Consider the following 20,226-nt stretch of genomic DNA (forward strand, 5'->3'; position numbering starts at 1 on the left):
GCCCCTTACCCCTCCCAGACACGTGCAGCTCCGCACGTGCCTTCCCCCGGCGTACACAGACCTCGCACCCTCATTGGTTGTCTAGCCGGTGGCACGTGACTCTCGTTACTGAAGTTCACATTCCATTTGCTACAGCATACAGGGGTTCGGCCAATAAAGAGGCAGTCAGGTGACGATTGGTTGGAAGGTAAGCATTCCGTGCTCCGCCCCTACATGCGGCTAGCGAGGAGGACCCGGTGATGAGAGAAGGAGGAGGATGGAAAAAGAGTGGAAAAGAAGGGAGGGGAGGAAAAAGGCGGAGCCTGTGGCTTTAAATAGGATGGTGGTGTGCCGGAGCCGCGCAGCTGGAGTGTGCGGACTGGTTGTGTGACCTAAGGGGTGAGCCTTGGGATGTGGGACTCTTGGCTCTTCCTTGGGAACCGACCCCTCTGCCCCCTTTCAGCGCCTTCGCTCACGAGTGCAGCACGTGGCAACGATCAGTGACTTGCGTCTGCAACGTGTGTGAGAGAATGGATGTGTGCCACTATGTATACTTTCCCCCTCTCGGCGGCCCAGCTCTCGTGACTCCCCGGTCTCTGTTTCACCCTCCCCTCCTCCTCCTCCTCCAAGTTGGGTGCCTCCTGCCCTGCTGGGTGAGGAGGGTGGGGATTGCTGCCGAGAACACCGCGTCCTCTCCCCGGCTCCCGCTGGGGCGGCTCCACCAGCCCTTTCCTTATGTAACCCGCCACGCACGTTACCAGCTCAGATGCCAGTCCGCCACGACTCCAGAGGTCAAAGCCCCGCTGGGTTGCTCCAGACTTTTCTACCCCGGTTCCCCGGGCCCTGCGCCCTTAGTTCTGTGTTTCTTAGCACAAGAAAAGGAGAGTGGGTAGGTCTCTGGTCTCCTAGATTATGTACTTGTCCAGCTTCAGTTTCTTCATTTGTCCTCTGGAGAAGATTTGAAGGACGGAGGGTGGCAAGTCCGGAGTTTACTATTCACTGGCCCTTGCAGTGCTTTGTTTTGTTTTGTTTGTTTGTTTTCATTTGCTGTGCCGGGAGGCTTGCGGGATCTCAGTTCCCCAACCAGGAATTGAATCCGGGTGACCGCAGCGAAAGCCCGGAGTGCTAACCACTAAGCCACCGGGGAACTCCCCCTTGCAGTATTGAGAGCACAGTGGAGAGAATGGGACAGGACGCTGGGACTGTGGGCTGATTGAAGCTATAACATCAATAGGCCGCAAGGGGGCAGCCCAGTTCTTATTAGGGTCGAAGGATAAAAGGAAAAAAAAAATTTTCTTTTTAAAGTTTGTCCCTGGGCTTCCCTGGTGACGCAGTGGTGAAGAATCCGCCTGCCGATGCAGGGGACACAGGTTCGAGCCCTGGTCGAGGAAGATCCCACGTGCTGCGGAGCAACTAAGCCCATGTGCCACAACTATTGAGCCTGCACTCTAGAGCCCGCAGGCCACAACTACTGAAGACCACGCGTCTAGAGCCCGTGCACCACAAGAGAAGCCACCGCTATGAGAAGCCCGCGCACCGCAACCAAGAATAGCCCCCTCTCGCCGCAACTAGAGAAAGCCTGCAGCAACAAAGACCCAAAGCAGCCAAAAATAAATAAATAAATTTATAAAAAGAAAAAAACAGTTTGTTCCCGAATGCCTTAATTACTAACTGAAAAGGTACATAGTTAGGGGCTGGAGGGGGGAGATAAGGGGAGGAGGGTGTGAATTTTAAAAATATTTTTTTTTGATATTTTACGTATGTTTAACAATGTGCTTATTTTATAAAAAGGAAAAAAGGGTTCCACTTCAACTTTCTTTCTCCAAACATACTGTCTCAACACCATATATGATAAAGCAAAACAGTAGAATTAGAGGGAATTATAGGCTGTGAATAAACCTGTTGTTTGTGGGTGTTTTTCTCCATTCTTCACAAAATTTCAGGGTTTATTTTTTCACAGCCCTAATAATTCCCTCTAACTCTACTGTCGCCTAACTCCCTTTCTAATCTACCCTTCCCACACCTATATCCTGGTGCTCTCTTCAGTGTTGCAGCTTTAGAACTGACCCTCATAAAGGAGTAGAGAGTAACCAGATTACTTCATTTATTTATTTAATCGTCCACTCTCCTCTTCCCAAATCGCCATCCAATGAGTCGTAGCAGCCTTCCCTCTCCTAAAAAAAAAAAAAAAAAAAAAAAAAAGAAGAAAGGGAAAAACAAAAAAACAGGGTCAGGGGACTCAGGAAGCCCCTCCCACGTCTATGGAAACCCCCCAGATTTCTTACTTTGACCTAGATTTCCCCGTGACATCCACTAGATGTGTCCCCCTCCCCTCTTCACTCCTTCCTTCTGCTAAACCCCTCATGCCCATAGTTATTTAGATTACCAACTTAAATTCCTTCCCTATAATACAGGTTTCTCTTCCTTCCCCCTTTCCACCATCTCTCCCCTGCATTAGGGAACCACTCCCATTTCTGCCTCTGGACTCTGCCAGGTTGTAGGGCCCCTCCCATTTTGCCCTCTAGCACCTGAAGAGCCTTAAACCAGGCCAGGCTGGAACCAGCTTTGATTCCTCGAGGCAGACTGGAAACCTGGAGAAGTTTCTTCTCCATGCCGCCTGCTTCTGCTCTAGGAGGTCCTGAAATCCTCCCAGTTCAGAAAAAGTAATGACTCTTAGGACAAAGGCCTTTGCCTCAACATCTCCTAAACCTCCTTCAAGTTAGATAAAATTTTTCGATATGTGATCCCTCTTTAAGCAGCTGAGAGAGAATTGACCAGGCTGGAAACACTAGCCAGAGATACTGGTAAAATTGCTTCACAGACTCCCCCAAGGCCAGTGGCTGCACTCTCACCTTCTACATGAAATACATCCCCCCCTGAACGAGGGCCCAGGACAGGAGGAGTACACCAGGACTCTGCAGACTGGATACAGCATTGTTCAGATCTGGACTCTGCTAAAATACAGACAGCCCCTCATAGTAGGCTAGTGTCACCCTTCCTACTACCCACCTCCCACTCTGGAAGGATAACCATCTCTTTACACCAACCTCTGTCTTCTTTCCTCTGAGCTTAGAGAAAGATCCAGCCCTCCTCCCCATCACTATAAGAAGTCCTTTCCTCTGTGCCTTTCAGCCATTCCTGACCATACCAGGGAGACCTGACTCAATTCAATGAGATGTTCTTTGTTTTGTTTTTTAAGCTATGTGCATGACACTATGCTAGTCACTGTGCTAGGTGCCATAGTGGGGACATAAATATAATTAAGACAGTGGTTCTGTCCTCACGGAGTTTACAATCTAAAGGGAGCCTACTATACACTTTAAAATATTTATCTGTCCTTGTCAAGCAACAGCTTTCCATTTCTACTCATTCTTCCCATCTGTGTTCAACTATATTCAGACTGCACTTTGATCCTGTTGCCCTTTCTAGCTGTTGCTTCTCTTTTTGCATTACCAGATTTCTCAGATGGTTGGTCTATCCTCTCCCTCCACTTCCTCACAATGTATTCCCGCTCTAACGCCACAAAATCTAGCTTTTGCTACATCCACTCAATTAAAACTGCTTTCTCTGTGATTATCAATCACCTCCTTCTCCTTGGCCTCTTGGTAGCTTTTGATTGATTGTACTAAGCTTTCTCTTCTAGACTTTATAATACAAATTTGGCTAACTGCCTACCTCTCCAATCAGCTCGTCTCCATTCCCTTTGTTGATTCCTCTTCTACTAACTACCGCACAGTCATTGGCCTTTTGGTCTTCTGTGTGCACTGGCTCTAATGAGCTCAGCTACTTTTGTAACTGTAACTTTGCACTTAGAACTGTAGCACTGACTTAATTCAGCTACCTTTACGACACCCTCATAGGGCTGTCACTATAAATTCAGCTTGGCCAATACCAAATTTATAACTTCACTCCTAAATCACTCTGATCTCCCACAGTTCCCATTTTGGTCAACCATTTCCCCAGATATCCGTGTTTAAAACTTTTAAGTTATTTTAACTCTCTCCTCATTTATTGCCCATATGAAATTATCACTGGAGCAAGGCATTTTCTTCAAAATGTTTCTTATTTTTCTCCTCTCCATTCAAAATGCCACTTCCCTAGTCCAGACCTTTAATGGATTGTTTCTGGAATGATGCAGATCTCATGAGTCTCTCTCCACTCCACTGCATCCTTCATACAACCAGATAAATCATTTTTCAAAAATACCACTTTCATTGTGTGTTTACCACACTGAAGAGCTTAACTAGGCTCCCTATTGCTTATAAGTCTGAACCTTACCCTGATACTTCAGACTCTGTAATTTGGCCCTATCTTCCCATATGTGAGATTATTAAGCAAATATTTGGAGCATTGTAAATTTTATTTCTTAATTTCCCACTGTTCCTTTCCATATACCCTCTCCTTCAGTCATACTCCCTCCGCTAAACATACCCTGCTTGTTCTATCCCCCTTGTCTATGCAGCTCTTTCACTCTTGGAATAACTATTCTTCCCCTTAATTGCTTTCATCCTTTCATAACTTCCTGCCAATCAAAAGCTCACCTATTCTTCAAAGTGTATTTCAAGCACAATTACCTCCTAAAAGTCTTCCAGACAGCTTCAGCCTGTGCTAATCTCTCTCCTTCCACAGCCTAAAGCACTTGTTTGTCACATGCTGTCAAATGTATATGCAATTTAACATTGTTACAAATCTTTTCATTTTGTTTTAAATGTTTCATAAGTGTAAACTTGAGTTTTATGAATACTTTGAGGACAATAACAACATCACAGATCTCTTTTTCAGCATCATCAGCATCATCAGCAGCTTTAGGCACAGGTTACTTACACATTAAATACTATTCAACTGAAATTTAACTGCACCAAATCTTCCCAGTGTTCTGTATACAGGGTTAGTATGAAATCTCAGTGAAAGAAGTGATGGCCAAGCTGAGATGAACACCTGCATTGTGGTACTAGTTATTTGGTTCCCCCATCCACCAAAGCCTCCCTCTGCTCCACGTCACCAGCCCTGGGATCTATCCAGGGTAAGGGTTGTCTGTCTCCCCCACCCCCTTATCCCCAATCCACTCACTGGTTCCATTTTCACTGGTTTCTCTGTTACAGGCTTCTGATGGTCTGCAGGGTCTGTTTCGCGACTAACGGTAGTCTCTACTGCTTCCATTACCTCCTTATCCAACTTGTTCTGCCCTCAGTAGGATTAGGAAACACAGAGTTATCACTGCCTCCATCCAACATCCTCATAGATTTTCTATTTAGAGTTCTTTTCTCCTTCACCACCTCTTCTCCCCCCTCCCCATCGCCCAAGACTGAAACTCAGGGATCTTCCCTACTTCATGTTTGCATGGATTATGTACCCATCCCATTCACCATTTCCCTTGACTCAAGGATTGTTCCTCCCTTTCAGTGTCTTAGCAAACCTACTGCATTCTGGCTTCATCCCCAGCTTTGGTTAACAAATTTGTTTTGGGCTCACTACCTAGTTTCACTTCACCTAACTAATTTTTATTCCTGTTCATCATTTACATTTCAACAATGCCCAGTTTCTTTTTAACTGTTACCTATCCTGATCCTCCTAGAAGGTCATGTAGATATCACTCACCAGCCTGTTCTCTGACTCAAACATAGAGTAATCAACAGTGAAGTTTGCACCAAAGTCATCTGGGGAGGAGAAAAAAAATCAGTAGTAACAAAGGTAGCACTAGACCTGGAAATGAGAAGAGGAAGAAATTGTTCAGAATATTTCAATTTGCTCAAGTTGTAAAATTTACTGGTATAATTCTAATGAACTTTTGATGTTAAAATGTTTGTGAATGTGTATGCATTTATATTTTCAATCTGGTGTCTAAAATCATGTACAAATTTGAAAAATTTCAAGTTGTTTCAACCAATTTCTAAAGGATTGAAAATCACTAGTTTGAAACATAACATCATGAGCTTGATAGCCACATTTCTCTCTGACCTAGTTATACCATTGTAAAGGAAAAGTCAAAGTGTAAGAACTGAGCATCTCCCAAACCTCTCTCCATCCTGCGAAGGGTCAGAACCTTATACATACTCACCATAGTTGGGGGTGACTGTGTAATAATAGACCACCTGATAATAGTCATCCTCTTCCAGTCCTTCTTCATCCTCATATTCTTGTCCTAGGGGGACAAGGACTAGAGGTCAGGGGGCATCTGGAACTCCTTAGCAATAGAAGGACACCTGACATTGACCTCAGCTCTATCAGTTTCCTTTCCTTCTGCCTCCCCTGTACTATCTCCCTGCCTCTGTACCGCTAAACCTTTCTCAGTCTTCTGGGCTCCATAACTCTGATAAGACCTGTTACACTGTGCCCTTTCAATCTGGGAACTCCCAGAAGAGAAAACGGGTCCCTTCACATACTGTAACCCAAACTAAGCCTTTAAAAGGTAGGAAGCAGAGAGCACCAGAAATTAAGACCTCCAAATCCACTCCTCAATATGCTCTAGACCTACTGTATTTGTGAGAGATGTTCTCTTATCAGTGTCTCCCACAACTAACACACACACACAGCCTCTTGGACTTGGGCTTTACTTCCAGTTTTCAATGCTAACTAGTAGAATATCTCTGAACAAGCCAGTCAACATTTGCTTTCTTAAAATGAGTCAGCTGGACTAAGTGATCCATCTGCATTAGTTTTTCTTCCTTTCCAGGATTAAAAATATGTGGCTTGGACTTGATTGAGTCAGGAATTCTAGGCCTCCTGCTAAATATTTCCCTAAGCTCCTTGAATGCTCTCAACCCCAAGCAATGACACAGAGTCTGGAGGAAAAGGAAACAATGAGAGCACCTGGCAGACTGGGAACAAAGGAGGGAAGGAGCCAAGCTACTTTGGGGACCTTGTCCCTGAAGGCAGACAGTACTCACTATCCTAAAGGCCACCCCTTCTGTGTCTTTACTAATACAAAGTTTTTCTCCAACTCGCTGGGAAAGAAGATACCCTGGCTTCCCTCGCTAGTTTCAGGCTGCCCCACCTTCAAAGAGTCCACCTCTCTCCACTCGCACTTTAGTCCTTCTCATCTTGTTCAACTCTGTGGTGATGGTGGGCTGAGTACACTCTTGTTAGGACCTCTCCATGGCTGGGGCTCCATCCCCATCAGCTGTCTCTTCTTTGACAGGACTATGCTCTCCTCCCCTTTTCCTGGCCCTAATTTCCAGGTTCCCCCTCTGCCCCTGACATCTAACACAGTTGAGAAAGTGTTATCACTCCTTATTGAACTGCACCTCCCGCCCTCTCCTCATTTTCTTTTCTCCCACTCCATTTATGGTAGAAGACCTGGCTCAAAAGCTCAGGGAGAGACGTGTACTTACCCAGGATGAGTGGCACAGCAAGGATGGCTACAAAGAGGACATCCATTCTGGATTCTGCACTAGTGCCTTGAAAGTAAAAAAGGAAATTACAGCGTTTCCCACCAAACTTACCCCGCCTTCTGCCCTCCTCCAAAGCAGGGAAGGAGCTGCAGCAATCCTTCTCCCAGGGGGGGAATTCCCCGCCCACTTGCTGACTGACTGGGCCATCAGTTACTACCAGTGCGGTCCTCAGCCACAGCTGCCCAGATCAAGAGAGGCAAAGTGAACTCTGATGGAAACATGTTCATTGAGACTCTCTGGCTCTAGACTAGATCCATTCAGGCCTCCTGCTGCCACTTCCAGAAAAACAAAACAAACAAACCCACAAAAAACCCCAAAAGGGCTTCCCTGGTGGTGCAGTGGTTGAGAGTCCGCCTGCCGATGCAGGGGACACGGGTTTGTGCCCCGTTCTGGGAAGATCCCACATGCCGCGGGAAAACCCCCTAAAAAACCCAAACCAAACAACAACAAAAACCCCAGCCTACCAAGGAGTTTCCCCTCTCCCCTACCTTCCTTCCTTGTTCCCAGCCCTCACAAAAAGCTCACCCTCCCTCTCGCTGTCCCTAACTTACTATCACTATCCAGAGCTGCCCTTCTCTCTGAGGCTTCTTCACAATCTCTTTCTTCACAGTCAAAATATTCTGAGGAAGGGATGAGCATTTTTTCTAGACTGAAAATAGTCTCCCTTCTCTGCGTGTCTCGGACTATGAAGTATGGGAACAATATCAACATCATTGTCTGAATCTCCAAGCATCTGCTGCATTGCTTCTGATTTCAAAAAAAAAAAAAAAAAAAAAAACAACTTTCAGTTAAGACTAGTTACTTCCTCTCTGCTAAGTACTGATCTCACCTCACCTCTTTCTCAACTTTCTGCACACAGGATGGGAAAAAGGAGGAAGCAGGTAGTCTCTTTCCCTGCTGTATATGTGACACCCTTTCTCCCACTCTCAGTCACTTGGTATGTTCCCTTCATTCTAGCCTACAGGGGTGGAGTTCATCTTATCCTTCTCTCTGCTTTTATATTTCCCATTTTCATTCAATTCAATTTAGAAACATCAAACATAACGTATGTGCTAGGCACAGTGTGCTAGGCCTAGTCTGATAGGCAATGCAGGGTTCAGAGGCAAGGGAATAAGAAAAGAATGCAGGTATTTTTTTTTTAAGGGAGTTAATAAACATCCATTCAACATCTACTATGAGTCAGACACTATGCAAGTCTCTGTGGAACTACCAATGAACAAGATAGGTTTGATTCCCGTTCTTAAGTCAGCAAATGCTGTGGTAACAGCTCAAAGGAGAGATGAGAAGAGTTGTCTTATCCCTATCTCCTCTGGCTTGCTATGCTCAGAAGCAAGACAATAGAGTCTTGAGCACTGGCCAGGATGTTCCCACCCTCTTAACCTTATTGGGGGAGGATTTGCATGGTGACTTCTCACGTACATCTATATAATCTATTCCTTCAGCTCCTTTCCAGAATTTCCTGGAAAAAAATGTAAAACTCTTATGTGGATGTACATCTATGCATTGCCATAAATCATTTCCAGGAAGGAAAGTAAGCCTGGTTCTCTCTGAAGAATTTCTGTAGTTTTTTTGGGTACTTTGATTACTCTCTCAAGAACAATATTCCAGTTTCCCTCACTTTCCCATCCTGGTACTCTTTTTCCTAAACATCCTCCCTAAGGACTAAACCCACCTGCATCCAAATGAGGATACAATACCCTCTTATCATACTTTAACTTTCTTTCGCTCTAATATGCATCCCCTGCGCCTTCCCTTCCCCCAGCCTGAGGAAAAGACACCACTGAGATTCATTTTCAGGAAATAAATGGAGGAAGTATGACATAAAAAGAACTGAGTAACTTGGCGGGGTGGGGGTGGGGGGGTGTCATTTTCCAACTCCGTAGCTCGAATTGCTTTTTACAAACAACTTTAGCTCCCGATTTTAACTCAAAATCCCCTCTAACCTTCCTAACATTGCTCTCCAGGCTCCTTTTACTTCCCTCTGATTCTCTTGTCATTACGGATGAAGGCTTCATTAGCGATACACTGTATTGCATGCTTCCTATACTAGCCTGTTCAAAGAGCTCCTACTTTTAAGTGTAACCTTCATCTCTTAGGCAATAGCTCTAGCTCATTTCCTCTCATTCAAGTAAGAACAATACCCGTCCCTATCTCCCTGCACCCTCTATCCTGTGCTTTCTTTGTATTTGTCCTTTAGGTTCCAACAGGATCTTCCCCCCTCTGCAGCTCTTCAAGAAGCGTAGGATTGCTACCACCCTGCCCCATAAAATAACGAAAGGGAACAGCGACCAAGGTCGAACCGAACCCAGGAACCTGGGCTCGGGCCCTGCCCACTGGTTTAACCGTCTGGAGCCACTCCCAGGGCCGAGGTCCAGGAGGAGGGCAAGACTACAACTCCCAGCACTTCGTGAAGCCACGCCCCCGCCTCCGCAGCTCCGCCCCCGAGGGTTCTCCATTGGCCTCCAGGGGGTGGGGATTAGATGGGAGGTGGTCATGGTGCCGCGGCAGGGTTTTGTCCCCTCCTCGGCTTCCGTAGAGGAAGTCGCGCCGACCTGTATCTGGGGTTTCGGTGTCCCCGCCTTCCCGGGGGTCCGGGGTGACATTGCACCGCGCCCCTCACGGGGTCGCGTCGCCACCCCACGCGGACTCCCTGGCTGGCGTGCTTCATCCCTTCGCCTCTCTTGGCCGGGCCCCCACCTCGCCCCCAGCTGCCCAGCCATGGGGGCCGCAGTGTTTTTCGGATGCACTTTCGTCGCTTTCGGCCCGGCCTTTGCGCTTTTCTTGATCACTGTGGCAGGAGACCCGCTTCGCGTCATCATCTTGGTCGCCGGGTGAGTTAAGGGGTTGGGGAGACGCGGGAGGACGCCGAAGAGAGAGATCCGAAAGGGGCTGGAGGAACTGGGGCGAGCCTGGGAGCCTGAGACGGGGAGACAAGTCGGAGGTGAAGATTGGAGAGGGTCGAGTCAGAGATCTGGGTGATTCGCCCTTTCCCGCAGTTGGTTTCCGCCTTCCAGAGATCGCACAGATTCCTCCTGTACTCCTCCTGCGACGTCCGAGGAGGCCCAAGGCGAAGACTTGGAAGGGGGCTGTGCTGACCTCGGCCGGCCCTAAGGGAGTATCCAGGAATGGATACCTCGCCCTCTTGTCCTCCTACACTCTGGCTCTCATCACTCTGAAGACTCTTTAATCAGATTTCTTATCCTTTCCCTGCGTTCAGATCCCTACAAACTCCCTTGGTGGAGACACCTATCCTATCTCCTCCCTGTCTCCCTGGACAATCCGGAAGTCTAACTTCCACTTTTTATGCTGCAGCCTTGGTTGGTTCCCCTCTTTGATTTCCCTGGATGCCCCCTACCCTTGCTTGTCTGATTGCCTTTGTCTTTCCTCAGGGCATTTTTCTGGCTGGTCTCCCTGCTCTTGGCCTCTGTGGTCTGGTTCATCTTGGTCCATGTGACCGACCGGTCAGATGCCCGACTCCAGTATGGCCTCCTGATTTTTGGTGCTGCAGTCTCTGTCCTTCTACAGGAGGTGTTCCGCTTTGCCTACTACAAGCTGCTTAAGTAAGAAGATAGGGTGGTCTGGAGGGGAGAAGGGCAGAGGACTGAACTATAAGTTGGGTAGCCCTGGGTGGTGGTTTGGACGAGGAGGTACTAAGGGAAGATATTAGAGGGGAAGGCAATTCCTGCCCTCCCTCATGTTTCCCCTATCCCACCCACCCCACCCCAGGAAGGCAGATGAGGGGTTAGCATCGCTGAGTGAGGACGGAAGATCACCCATCTCCATCCGCCAGATGGCCTATGGTGAGCCAAGGGAGAGGGACTGAAGGAGGGAGTTGGACACTCCTCTCTCCCAGGGAAGTCTCTAAACATCCACATGTCCTAAGCGGCTTCTTGTTTTTCTTCATACCTGACTTCCAAGGAGAGGTGGTCTGGAGGGAGAGTAGGTGTGGGGGAACTGTGACTGGGAATGGGGAGGGATCACTGGTAATAAGGCTATAGTGATCTTTGACATTGATGAAACCCTCCCTCCCCCCAGTTTCTGGTCTTTCCTTCGGTATCATCAGTGGTGTCTTCTCTGTTATCAATATTTTGGCCGATGCACTTGGGCCAGGTGTGGTTGGGATCCATGGAGACTCACCCTATTACTTCTTGACTTCAGGTAAGATCCACTTTCTTTCTTGCCTCCATGCCCCATTCATCCCTGACCCTGATTTGATTTATTGGCCTTCCCTGGGAGACTTCTTTGGCTCAACATCTCAGGAGGCTGGGAGAAGATGAGGGAAGTATCTCATCCCCATCTCCCTCCCTGCAGCCTTTCTGACAGCAGCCATTATCCTGCTCCATACCTTTTGGGGAGTTGTGTTCTTTGATGCCTGTGAGAGGAGACGGTACTGGGCTTTGGGCCTGGTGGTTGGGAGTCACCTACTGACATCAGGACTGGTGAGTTGGGGACAGGGGCCTGAGTTAGAGAGAAAAGAACTTAATGGTGAGTGGGCTGGAGGGAAAATACATTCTCACTTCTTAACATTTAAAAACTTATCTTGGGAGGAGGCAGAAGGTGAGTCTTTAGACGTCTCTCACCTCAGCATCAATTGTATAACCTGCTCTGGGGATGCTCTAGGGAGAAGTTTGAATGGATTAGTCAAACTAATGCAGATGGCCTGAGGTGAGCAGGAGTGGCAGATACCTCTGAGGGGGCTGAAAAATCACAAATGCCCTTAACCACAAGATATCGGTGTTCTGAAGGCCTGCGAGATTCAAGTGAGATATCTGGGGGAGATTTGGGTCAAAGGCACAAAGAGAATATGGGGATGAGAGGAAGAATCTAACCTCTTTTCTACTCTTCCCCCCATCCCCAGACATTCCTGAACCCCTGGTACGAGGCCAGCCTGCTGCCCATCTATGCAGTCACTGTTTCCATGGGGCTCTGGGCCTTCATCACAGCTGGAGGGTCCTTCCGAAGTATCCAGCGCAGTCTCTCGTGTAAGGACTGACTACCTGGACTGATCGCCTGACAGATCCCACCTGCCTGCCCACTTGCCCATGACTGAGCCCAGCCCCAGCCCGGGTCCATTGCCCATCATTCTCGGTCTCCTCGTCGGTCTATTCCACCACCTTCAGGGGTTTGCTTTGTCCACTCATGACCTTTAGTCTCTAGGCTTTACCAGGAGCAGTCTGGGTTCAGCCAGTCAGTGACTGGTGGGTTTGAATCTGCACTTATCCCCACCATCTGGGGACCCCCCCCTTGTTGTCCAGGACTCCCCATGTGTCAGTGCTCTGCTCTCACCCTGCCCAAGACTCACCCCCATTCCCCTCTGCAGGCCGACGGCAGGAGGACAGTCGGGTGATGGTGTATTCTGCCCTGCGCATCCCACCCGAGGACTGAGGGAACCTTGGGGGGGACCCCTGGGCCTGGGGTGCCCTCCTGATCTCCTCGCCCTGTATTTCTCCATCTCCTGTTCTGGACAGTGCAGGTTGCCAAGAAAAGGGACCTAGTTTAGCCATTGCTGTGGAGATGAAGTCAATTGGAGGTTCAAGGGTAGACGAGCTCTGAGTTTCCCAGTACCCCCTCCCCAGACTGGATATCTTAGTCTTTTTCTCAGGTCTGAGGGGAACCATTTCTGGTGTGATAAAGACCCCCAAATTGCCTTTTTTGTTTTTGAAGCGGGAGGAGGGAGGAAGTATGTTGGAATTCTTCGCCTAACCTCCTTGGACTATATTTTCCCTCCTCAAATTGCTCCTTATGGCTGGGCTTATATCTGTCCAGCTTTCCCCTTGGTCCCAGGCTTTGGGGGAAAGGAAGGGAGTGCATGTTTGGGAACTGGTATTACTGGAACTAATGTTTCAACCTCCTTGACCACCAGCATCCCTCCTCTCCCCAAGGTGAACTGGAGGGTGCTGCGGGGAGCTGGCCCACTCCAGAGCCGCAGTGCCACTGGGGGAGTCAGTCTACCGTGACATCGCAGGGAAGGAGGGCAGATTTTTTTCTAGTTTTTAATTGGGGGGTGTGGGGGGGCGGGGAGGTTTTCTATAAACTGTATCATTTTCTGCTGAGGATGGCATATCCCATCCTTTTAATCAAGGTGATTGTGATTTTGACTAATAAAAAGGACTTTATAATTGTGGGGGAACTTGGCTTTAAAAGGAGGGAATAACATGTTAATTGAGGTTTCTGCCCTCTTATGTCTCTTCCAGCCTCCCTCCTAACCTGGCAACCTCTGGTTCACTCCAAGCATAGCTTCGATACAAGGGCAGAAATCTGGGCTGGGGGGTCTAGCATGTCAGAAGCTCTGGGTTAAGCATTTTCCAGCAGTGGATCTCCCCTTCTCCAGGATTGGGGTGAAAGGAGTTATTCACCCATTCTTCCTTTTCCGTACCCTTTGCCCACCTCTGCCATCTGAGGCATTAAGGAACTCTCCCATTCTCAAGAGCCCCCAAAGTAAGGCCAGAGGTGGGGTCGGCAAATTTAATTTCCTAATATATTGAGGGAAAAAAGCATAACAGCAGCAACCCTTTTTCCTAAGGGGAGATCTTGTACTATATCTAGGGACAGGGATATAAAGATGAGGGCGTGGGGGACTTTGAGGCACATCCCCAGCTTCCCCTACAACTAAACACAGTTTACCCTCTGCATTGTCAACATAGGGCTGTCCTGATCTACATGTTTTGAGAGGCTGAAGGTTCTGTTGTTCTTCCTTGAATGAGAGCCTGTCCATACCTCTGTGTAGGGGCTGTCTGGAGGAAGGTGGGATATCAGCCTACTCCTACAGTATTTTCTGGCCAGTCCCTGCACCCCACTTTAGAAGCTCCCTGATAGGCGAGGGGAAGGCATCTGTGGTGACCGGAAAGGAGTCTATGCATCGGTGGCTCGTGCTGAGGTGAAGACCACACTTTTCCGGTCTTCTAGTCTCTTCTTCCTGAAAGGGAGAATGGTTCATGGAAATGACTGATGTCCTAGGTGAAACAGATTAGAGGTGGAGTAGGCGAATGCTTTCCAACGCCAAAGAAAGGACTGGAGGAATGGAGAATAGGACCTCACCGAATCTTTCTAGCAATGAAATAAACAGCCAGCAGAAGGCAGAGACAGCCAACCAGGATTCCCACTCCCAGACTCAGCATTTCACCTGGGAGAGATAAAGATGGAAGGTGTCAGCCTAAGACTAACATAGATATTGAGCTCTTCCCTAACTGAGGAGAACCCTACCCCGCACTCCACCCCTCAATACATGGGTAGGCCTGTCTTACCTGTGGTATACAAGGATCCCACTGTAAGGGAAGAAAACCTGGGTCAGTGAGACTAGATCCCCACCCCAGTTGGGAGTAGCACACTGTGCCAGTACTCAGGGTTAGGGCGTGGTTCCCAGTCCAAGCAAGTGCTGGAAATCCCTTCCCCTGTTAGCCTTCTTTTCCTTCCCAGGGGTTCCCTAGTTCCTGCCATTGAGTCCCCCAGTTTCCCGTCTCCTTTTCCGAGCCCTGTACAGTTACCTTGGATGAACGAAGCAAAGACCGTTCGCTGATTGAGAGGCTGAGGGGCTCGGTAGTTCTGTACCAGGAGCTTAGAGGGCTCCTCTTCCGTGGAGAACAGTGTCTCTTGAAGCTTTTCCAGCTGAGAAGTAGAAGAGTGGGATTAAAGGACAAGTGGCACTCGCTCTCGGGAGTGGGAAAGGGTTTGAGGTTACAGCTATGTCTTTGCTGTCTCACCTCTCCACCACTCACCTGTCCCATTGAAATCTGGGCCCTTCGACTGAAGACTGTCCAGAGCACACTCTGGTAGCAGGGCGGTGTGGTGAGCGAGCCATTGTAACGGAAGAACTGCGCCAGCAGTGGGGGAAACAGCTCTCTCAGGTTGAAGGGAGGCACTGAGGTCTTCTGATCTGGGCAAGAACAGACTAGGACTCATTTCTGTCTCACTGCACCCTCGCTTACCTAGCTAGACAGGGCTCCTAGAAGCGATCACCCTACCCACCTCCAGCCCCAACTCACTGCCTCGTTCCAGGCCTCTCAGGCCTTTTTGAGAAATTTCCCTGAGGCCTAATTAATATTACTTTGTCTTAAGATAGATTTTTAGGGCTCACCTTTATGCCTGATTTCATGCAAGTGACTCAGAATGTGTTCATAAGCTGGATTCTTAGTCTCACCCACCTGTATGGGGAGGAAAGGGCGAGAGAGTTAGGGATGAGTCCATGTTTGGAGTAAGACATTTGTGTATAGGATAAATGGTCAGAATGGGTTGCTGACTTGTCTTGGGAGGGCGACCAGCAACAGACATGGGCAAAATAGGACTGAGGGATGCAGAGGAAGTGGAGAGAGACCAAGGAGGGGGCCACTGACCTCAATGAGGATGCCCAAGACAGCCAGGCCCTGAGGCCTCTGAGCAGCCTCACTTAAGCTTTCGTAGGAATCAGAATCATAATGTACAATGTGGAGCTGAGGGAGGGGAGAGGGAATTGAATCATTTAATGTTTCTCCACTACCCCCTCCCAAAAGCTTTTATCCTAGCCACCACCACCACCTCTAGCATGCCCTAAATCTGTCCCACAAAGCTTGCCCTTTTCCCCCAAGTATGACTTTTCCCAGTTTCCAGATCCTTCCTTTCCCCCGGCACCGACACTGCCTACCACTGTGTCCTAATCCAGGCTTTGCTCCCTGGTACCTCTGCAGCTGTGGCTTCGCCGTTGATCTGGTGCTCTGACCCCCCCGGGGATCCTTTCTGACCCCAGTGCAGGTGGAGCTGGGCAGCTACGTATTTTCGGGGAAGTCCTTCCAGATACAGGGTAGGGGGCAGAGAGAGGTGCACTGTGAGGGAAAGAGAGCGAGTTAGGGTTGGTGGACGAATGTGGATACATTCCCACCCCTGGGTTGCCACCACTTTTAGGAGATTTGGCCAGCCTTTTCTGTCTCCCTGCACAGCACCCACTTCTTCCCATAGGCCACTGCTTTTCTTTTTTCTTTTTGGCCACGCCCTGCGTGCGGCATGTGGGATCTTAGTTCCCCGACCAGGGATCAAACCCGTGCCCCCTGCAGTGGGAGCTCGGAGTTTTCACCACTGGACCACTGCCTGGAAGTCCTAGCCACTGCTTTTCTAGTAAAGATCAAGTCAATGCTATGATGCTAATCCACCCACAGAGCTTGATCATACACACTCAGTTCCCACCTTTGGCTACAGGAGCCTGATCCCCATTCTCATGTCTCCAAATTTATAGATGAAACCTTCTGAGAAGGTTTAGAAGTTAGGAGAATGCTTCTTCACCTCTGGCTCCTAAGATTGGAACTGGAGCTTATATCTCCTTGGAGGCCTGGTCTTTTTACCTGTGTGGCCATTATTGTGCAGGTCCAAAGGCTCAGTGCCAGGCTGTTCATATCCATGGGGCTGCAGAGGTAGCAACTCAGGGTCAAAAGTCACACTGTCTGTCTGAATGTTGATGGGGGACTGGGCGTTGCTTCCACACTCAGGGTAAGAGGCTGGCCAGTGGTCTTGACCATGTGGACCTGGTGGGGGTTACCACAGACATCTGTCCTGTCCTCCAGCCCCTAACCACCCTTCAGCAACCCTTCACCAAGCTGTACCCTTGTGGAGGAAGAAATGCACTTCTCTCCACCCCAGGTGAAGCCCCCAGTTGCGCGGGGCTGGGTGAGCAAGGAGTCCCTGCTGGACTTGCTGCTGCAGTCCCTTCACCTACGCAGAGGCGGTGACGATTCCCCAGCTCTCCTGATGAATGGGGAGCAGTTGCTTTTACTTACTTGTCCTCTTGTTGGAAGACAAGAAAGCTAAATGAGAGGAAGAGGGGATGGATAGAAAGCCCGCATACCCAGAAAGGTGGGATTTGAGTAGGAGCAGGAAAACTGGGGAAATGAAATGATCCTAGAGAGGTAGGGTCTCCTTGGGACCCCCCCCATCAGGTGGCCTTCAGATTCAGATCTGCTGACTTTCCATCATTCACTTCTTGCTTTCGCACTGGACCTTGCATTGACGCTGGAATTCGGTTTAAGTTATTAATCAGAAACGCAGAGGAATCGGGTCCCACCTCTGCCAGGGTCACAAACTGTCCTGCCGGCCTCTTCCTCACCCCTGATCTCAAGCTCTGTCCCAATTCCCGATTCAGGTGGGGGTAGGATCCATCAGGAGAGAAAGAGAGCCAGGAGGAGAATTGGCAGCTAAGCTTATGGCGCCTTTTCCACACCCAGTTCCCTTTCCACTCCAGCTCCCTCACTCCCGCACAGATTGACTGAGGACATAACTGGCTTTTCTGCTGAATCAGGGTGGGTGGGATTTGATTGTTAGAACAGGGTCTAGGAATCATATATGTGAAAGCTGGGGCATGGGGAGTCGGGGAAGGGAGGAGCTAGGGTGAGGAGCTGGAGGAAACCTCCCCACCCACGTGGCTAAGTCTTCCTGCCAGGTGAAGAGGTCCCAGTGGGGGAGGGGTGTCGGTAGGCCTTGGGTTCTGCTCTCACCGTCATATGTCCAGTGTTGACCTGCAAGGCAGAGTAATTTGAGTGACAGCCAGCCTGGGGCAGGGCCCTCCTCCACCCCGCCCCCCTTTCTCCTCCCTCTACTCTAGCACGTCCCAAAGGAAGCCCTGAAACTGGACACCTCGGTGGAAAGGTCGAGGGGGTGCCTGTTTAAGCTCACCAGCTAGGCTGTGCCTGTGCTCGCTGAGTAAAGGGGGAGGAGAAATGAAAAGAGGTGAAGCCAGGAGACCAAAATTAACCTGGATCCAAATGTGCAAAATACCCAACCCTCACTTTTCTACAGCCTCTGCCAAGCCGTTCTAACCCTTAGAAGATGGGGCTGAGGTGACGGTGTAGGGTTTGGAGGAAAGGGACCGGAACAAAGAGAGGGGCAAGAAGTTCAGCGTGGGCAGGCAGTGCTGCTGAGGGGAAGAGGGCCATTATTCCTTTGCTTGGAAGCATCGCACGAAAGAAGGCACTGAGCTGGAAATTAACATTTAAGTTCCTCCTCTGGTCCCAGGAACTCTAAAGGAAACTTTTCCCATCTCCAGGAACCTCTGCTCCCTAGATTCCCAGATGGCCGGGGAAGGTGGGAATTGGGCAGGGTCCGCGCCATGTTGAGGGTGGTGGGTGGGCACAGGCCGCCAGGCTGGCAGGGACAGGATGAAAGGGAAGCGTTGTGTCTGGAAAAGAGCACTGCCAGCTGGGTCATACGCCAGGCTCTCGTGCAGTCCTGTCTCCAGCTAAAAGGTCGGGGGTCTGCTGGTCCAGCTCTCACCCAGGGCCAAACTGCTTCAAGGGGAAAGGGAGGCCTTCCTGCAGGTTGTCTCTGCATTATTCAAATTGCTAGAAACTTTGGAGAAAAATTCTAACTTGCTCCCTGTCTCTCTCTCTCTCTCTCTCTCTCTCTTATTCCCTTAAGTAAATCCCTCAGACTTCTAAGATATCCTTGATCTCATCGTTGGGCTCTTCTGCTGGCCCATCCCTTCGTTCAGACAATTCTGAAAAGCAGCGCAAGGGAGGGCTGGAGGCAGCCTCTCACTCACCAGCTCAGTGGGACACTTCAACAACTCGAATTCCCTGGTTCTGGGCAGACTGAGAGCCTTGCCCTTCCGCTCCCACCAAATCCTCAACACAGTAGCTTTACGTCTCTTCCTCTTCTTTCCCAATTTGTTCCTTTCTCCTCAGGTGCAATTTACAACTCTCCTCAGCTGGGTGCCCCTCTCCATCATCTTCTTTGTGTTCCCCTTCTGCCCTCTAGATACCCCCCTCATCCTGTTCTTCCAACAAATTTTAATTACACACCTGCTATGTGCCAGGCACCGGGATCACAAAAAGGAGGGGTAGGGGTTCTGGGGACATTCCTGGAGCACCTCGGCCTGTTCCCCCCAAGAGTCCTTCCTCCTCCCCTGGGAGTTCCTGAAAGTCCTGTGTAAATTGTAAAGGGCCCAACAGTGTTGACTGTTATTGCTACAGCTTTTAGGAAAAACCGGTAAATTAGTCACCCCATAGAACTGAGAGGGGACTCTGGCCATGAGGTTCATAGTCAGGGATCAGGGTGTGAGTTTGGCAGGGGGTGTGGGGGTATTCCCCCCCACCCCATCAGTCCTCTGTCCTTGCACTCCAGGCCTCTTTGGCTCCCTAATTGGATGAGTTTGTGAATAAAGAAGACCAGGAGGGTTGCCTGGGACCAAGGCAGTGGGGGAAAGAGCTCTGGAGATCATTTGTAGCCTGCAAAGTGACTCCCGCAGTGTGTGTACACATCCTGACCCAGTCTAGTTCGCCCCCATCCCCCCAACAGCAAGGCTGGAATGGCAAAGGGAAAAGAAGGAAAGTGGTCTCCTCCCCAGTCCTGTCTTTTTCCCTGCATCCCTGAGCCTATTATTCTAGCCCTAGGCTTCCTCTTACACTCCTCCTCCTCCATTAAGCATGCATGGCAACATATGTACATCAGCACACACAGACACACACACAGGCATCCAGATGTACCTACCTCCGTTGGCAGCCAGGATCCAAATCACCTCTAGCAGGAGGGTGAAGAACAACATGGTGTCCCTGGAAGGAACACAAGGTACTGGGAGTTTGGGGACTAGAGGACTAGGGCAGGGAGAGGGGGGAAGAGAGGAAGGGAGAGAGAGAGGCGGAGGGGTGGGGGAGAGAGAAGAGAAGTTTCCTGGAGTTGAGTGTATTTATCTTTTTCTCTTGCTTTCTTTGTGTCTCTGCGGGCTTCCAAGGAATTTGGTTTTCAGTGGGGTACCGTGAGTTTCTGGGTCCCCAGGATAAATCTCTCTCTGCCTCTCTTTCTGCCCTCTCTTTTTTATCTCCCTCTGCAGTCTTCACTCCACTTGCTGGCCAGCTGCTTCACAATTGCCTCCCGCTTTTAAGGTGGCTCTGGACGTGTGTAC

The 20,226-nt window shown here is 49.4% G+C and overlaps 3 protein-coding genes across 9 annotated transcripts; 1 reads left to right on the forward strand and 2 right to left on the reverse strand.

Annotated features, from left to right (window-relative positions):
- Positions 1-2,074: 2,074 nt before the first annotated feature.
- Positions 2,075-7,939, reverse strand: C4H1orf54 (chromosome 4 C1orf54 homolog). Of its 4 annotated transcripts, none has more exons than XM_024116115.3 (7): positions 7,922-7,939; positions 7,311-7,376; positions 6,038-6,121; positions 5,578-5,636; positions 5,050-5,160; positions 2,832-2,930; positions 2,075-2,153 (listed from the first exon to the last, which is right to left on the reverse strand). In XM_024116115.3, the coding sequence occupies exons 2-6, from the start codon at positions 7,354-7,356 to the stop codon at positions 2,835-2,837; spliced, it is 396 nt and encodes a 131-aa protein (XP_023971883.1). In that variant the 5' UTR covers positions 7,357-7,376; positions 7,922-7,939; the 3' UTR covers positions 2,075-2,153; positions 2,832-2,834. The 4 variants fall into 4 exon arrangements, with proteins under 4 accessions (XP_023971883.1, XP_028343899.1, XP_054940323.1 ...); XM_028488098.2 differs by having other exon boundaries at positions 2,832-2,933; XM_055084348.1 differs by lacking the exon at positions 7,922-7,939 and adding an exon at positions 7,672-7,734 and having other exon boundaries at positions 2,832-2,933.
- A 1,915-nt stretch (positions 7,940-9,854) lies between these two features.
- Positions 9,855-19,808, forward strand: APH1A (aph-1 homolog A, gamma-secretase subunit). Of its 2 annotated transcripts, none has more exons than XM_055084349.1 (7): positions 9,855-10,201; positions 10,760-10,930; positions 11,097-11,170; positions 11,406-11,528; positions 11,682-11,809; positions 12,229-12,352; positions 12,691-13,494. In XM_055084349.1, the coding sequence occupies exons 1-7, from the start codon at positions 9,864-9,866 to the stop codon at positions 12,753-12,755; spliced, it is 1,023 nt and encodes a 340-aa protein (XP_054940324.1). In that variant the 5' UTR covers positions 9,855-9,863; the 3' UTR covers positions 12,756-13,494. The 2 variants fall into 2 exon arrangements, with proteins under 2 accessions (XP_054940324.1, XP_028344684.1); XM_028488883.2 differs by lacking the exon at positions 12,691-13,494 and adding an exon at positions 18,744-19,808 and having other exon boundaries at positions 9,971-10,201.
- On the reverse strand, positions 13,822-19,896 carry CA14 (carbonic anhydrase 14). 3 transcript variants are annotated; one of them, XM_007109694.4, is made up of 11 exons: positions 19,815-19,887; positions 17,825-17,845; positions 16,679-16,858; positions 16,023-16,165; positions 15,701-15,796; positions 15,445-15,511; positions 15,086-15,243; positions 14,855-14,975; positions 14,615-14,635; positions 14,409-14,493; positions 13,822-14,286 (listed from the first exon to the last, which is right to left on the reverse strand). In XM_007109694.4, exons 1-11 carry the CDS (start codon positions 19,867-19,869, stop codon positions 14,223-14,225), a joined length of 1,011 nt encoding a protein of 336 aa, XP_007109756.2. In that variant the 5' UTR covers positions 19,870-19,887; the 3' UTR covers positions 13,822-14,222. The 3 variants fall into 3 exon arrangements, with proteins under 3 accessions (XP_007109756.2, XP_028344681.1, XP_028344682.1); XM_028488880.2 differs by lacking the exon at positions 17,825-17,845 and having other exon boundaries at positions 19,815-19,896; XM_028488881.2 differs by lacking the exon at positions 16,679-16,858 and having other exon boundaries at positions 19,815-19,896.
- Between the last annotated feature and the right edge of the window lie 330 nt (positions 19,897-20,226).

This window comes from Physeter macrocephalus, chromosome 4, assembly GCF_002837175.3.
Source record: "Physeter macrocephalus isolate SW-GA chromosome 4, ASM283717v5, whole genome shotgun sequence".
In the NCBI taxonomy this organism is placed as follows: domain Eukaryota; kingdom Metazoa; phylum Chordata; class Mammalia; order Artiodactyla; family Physeteridae; genus Physeter; species Physeter macrocephalus.

What these genes read in the sequence shown, in the direction of transcription:
- C4H1orf54 (XM_028488098.2), bottom strand. Translation starts at nt 7,356, where the DNA reads ATGGATGTCCTCTTTGTAGCCATCCTTGCTGTGCCACTCATCCTGG. An exon ending in CACAGTCACCCCCAACTATG is followed by an intron (nt 5,637 to 6,037) that starts GTGAGTATGTAT and finishes TCTCCTCCCCAG; the next exon opens with ATGACTTTGGTGCAAACTTC. An exon ending in TTGAGTCAGAGAACAGGCTG is followed by an intron (nt 5,161 to 5,577) that starts GTGAGTGATATC and finishes TACTGAGGGCAG; the next exon opens with AACAAGTTGGATAAGGAGGT.
- CA14 (XM_007109694.4), bottom strand. Translation starts at nt 19,869, where the DNA reads ATGTTGTTCTTCACCCTCCTGCTAGAGGTGATTTGGATCCTGGCTGCC. An exon ending in TCTTGGGCATCCTCATTGAG is followed by an intron (nt 15,512 to 15,700) that starts GTCAGTGGCCCC and finishes CTCCCCATACAG; the next exon opens with GTGGGTGAGACTAAGAATCC. An exon ending in GGGATCCTTGTATACCACAG is followed by an intron (nt 14,494 to 14,614) that starts GTAAGACAGGCC and finishes TATCTCTCCCAG; the next exon opens with GTGAAATGCTGAGTCTGGGA.
- APH1A (XM_055084349.1), top strand. Translation starts at nt 9,864, where the DNA reads ATGGTGCCGCGGCAGGGTTTTGTCCCCTCCTCGGCTTCCGTAGAGGAA. An exon ending in GTCATCATCTTGGTCGCCGG is followed by an intron (nt 10,202 to 10,759) that starts GTGAGTTAAGGG and finishes GTCTTTCCTCAG; the next exon opens with GGCATTTTTCTGGCTGGTCT. An exon ending in GCCTACTACAAGCTGCTTAA is followed by an intron (nt 10,931 to 11,096) that starts GTAAGAAGATAG and finishes ACCCCACCCCAG; the next exon opens with GAAGGCAGATGAGGGGTTAG.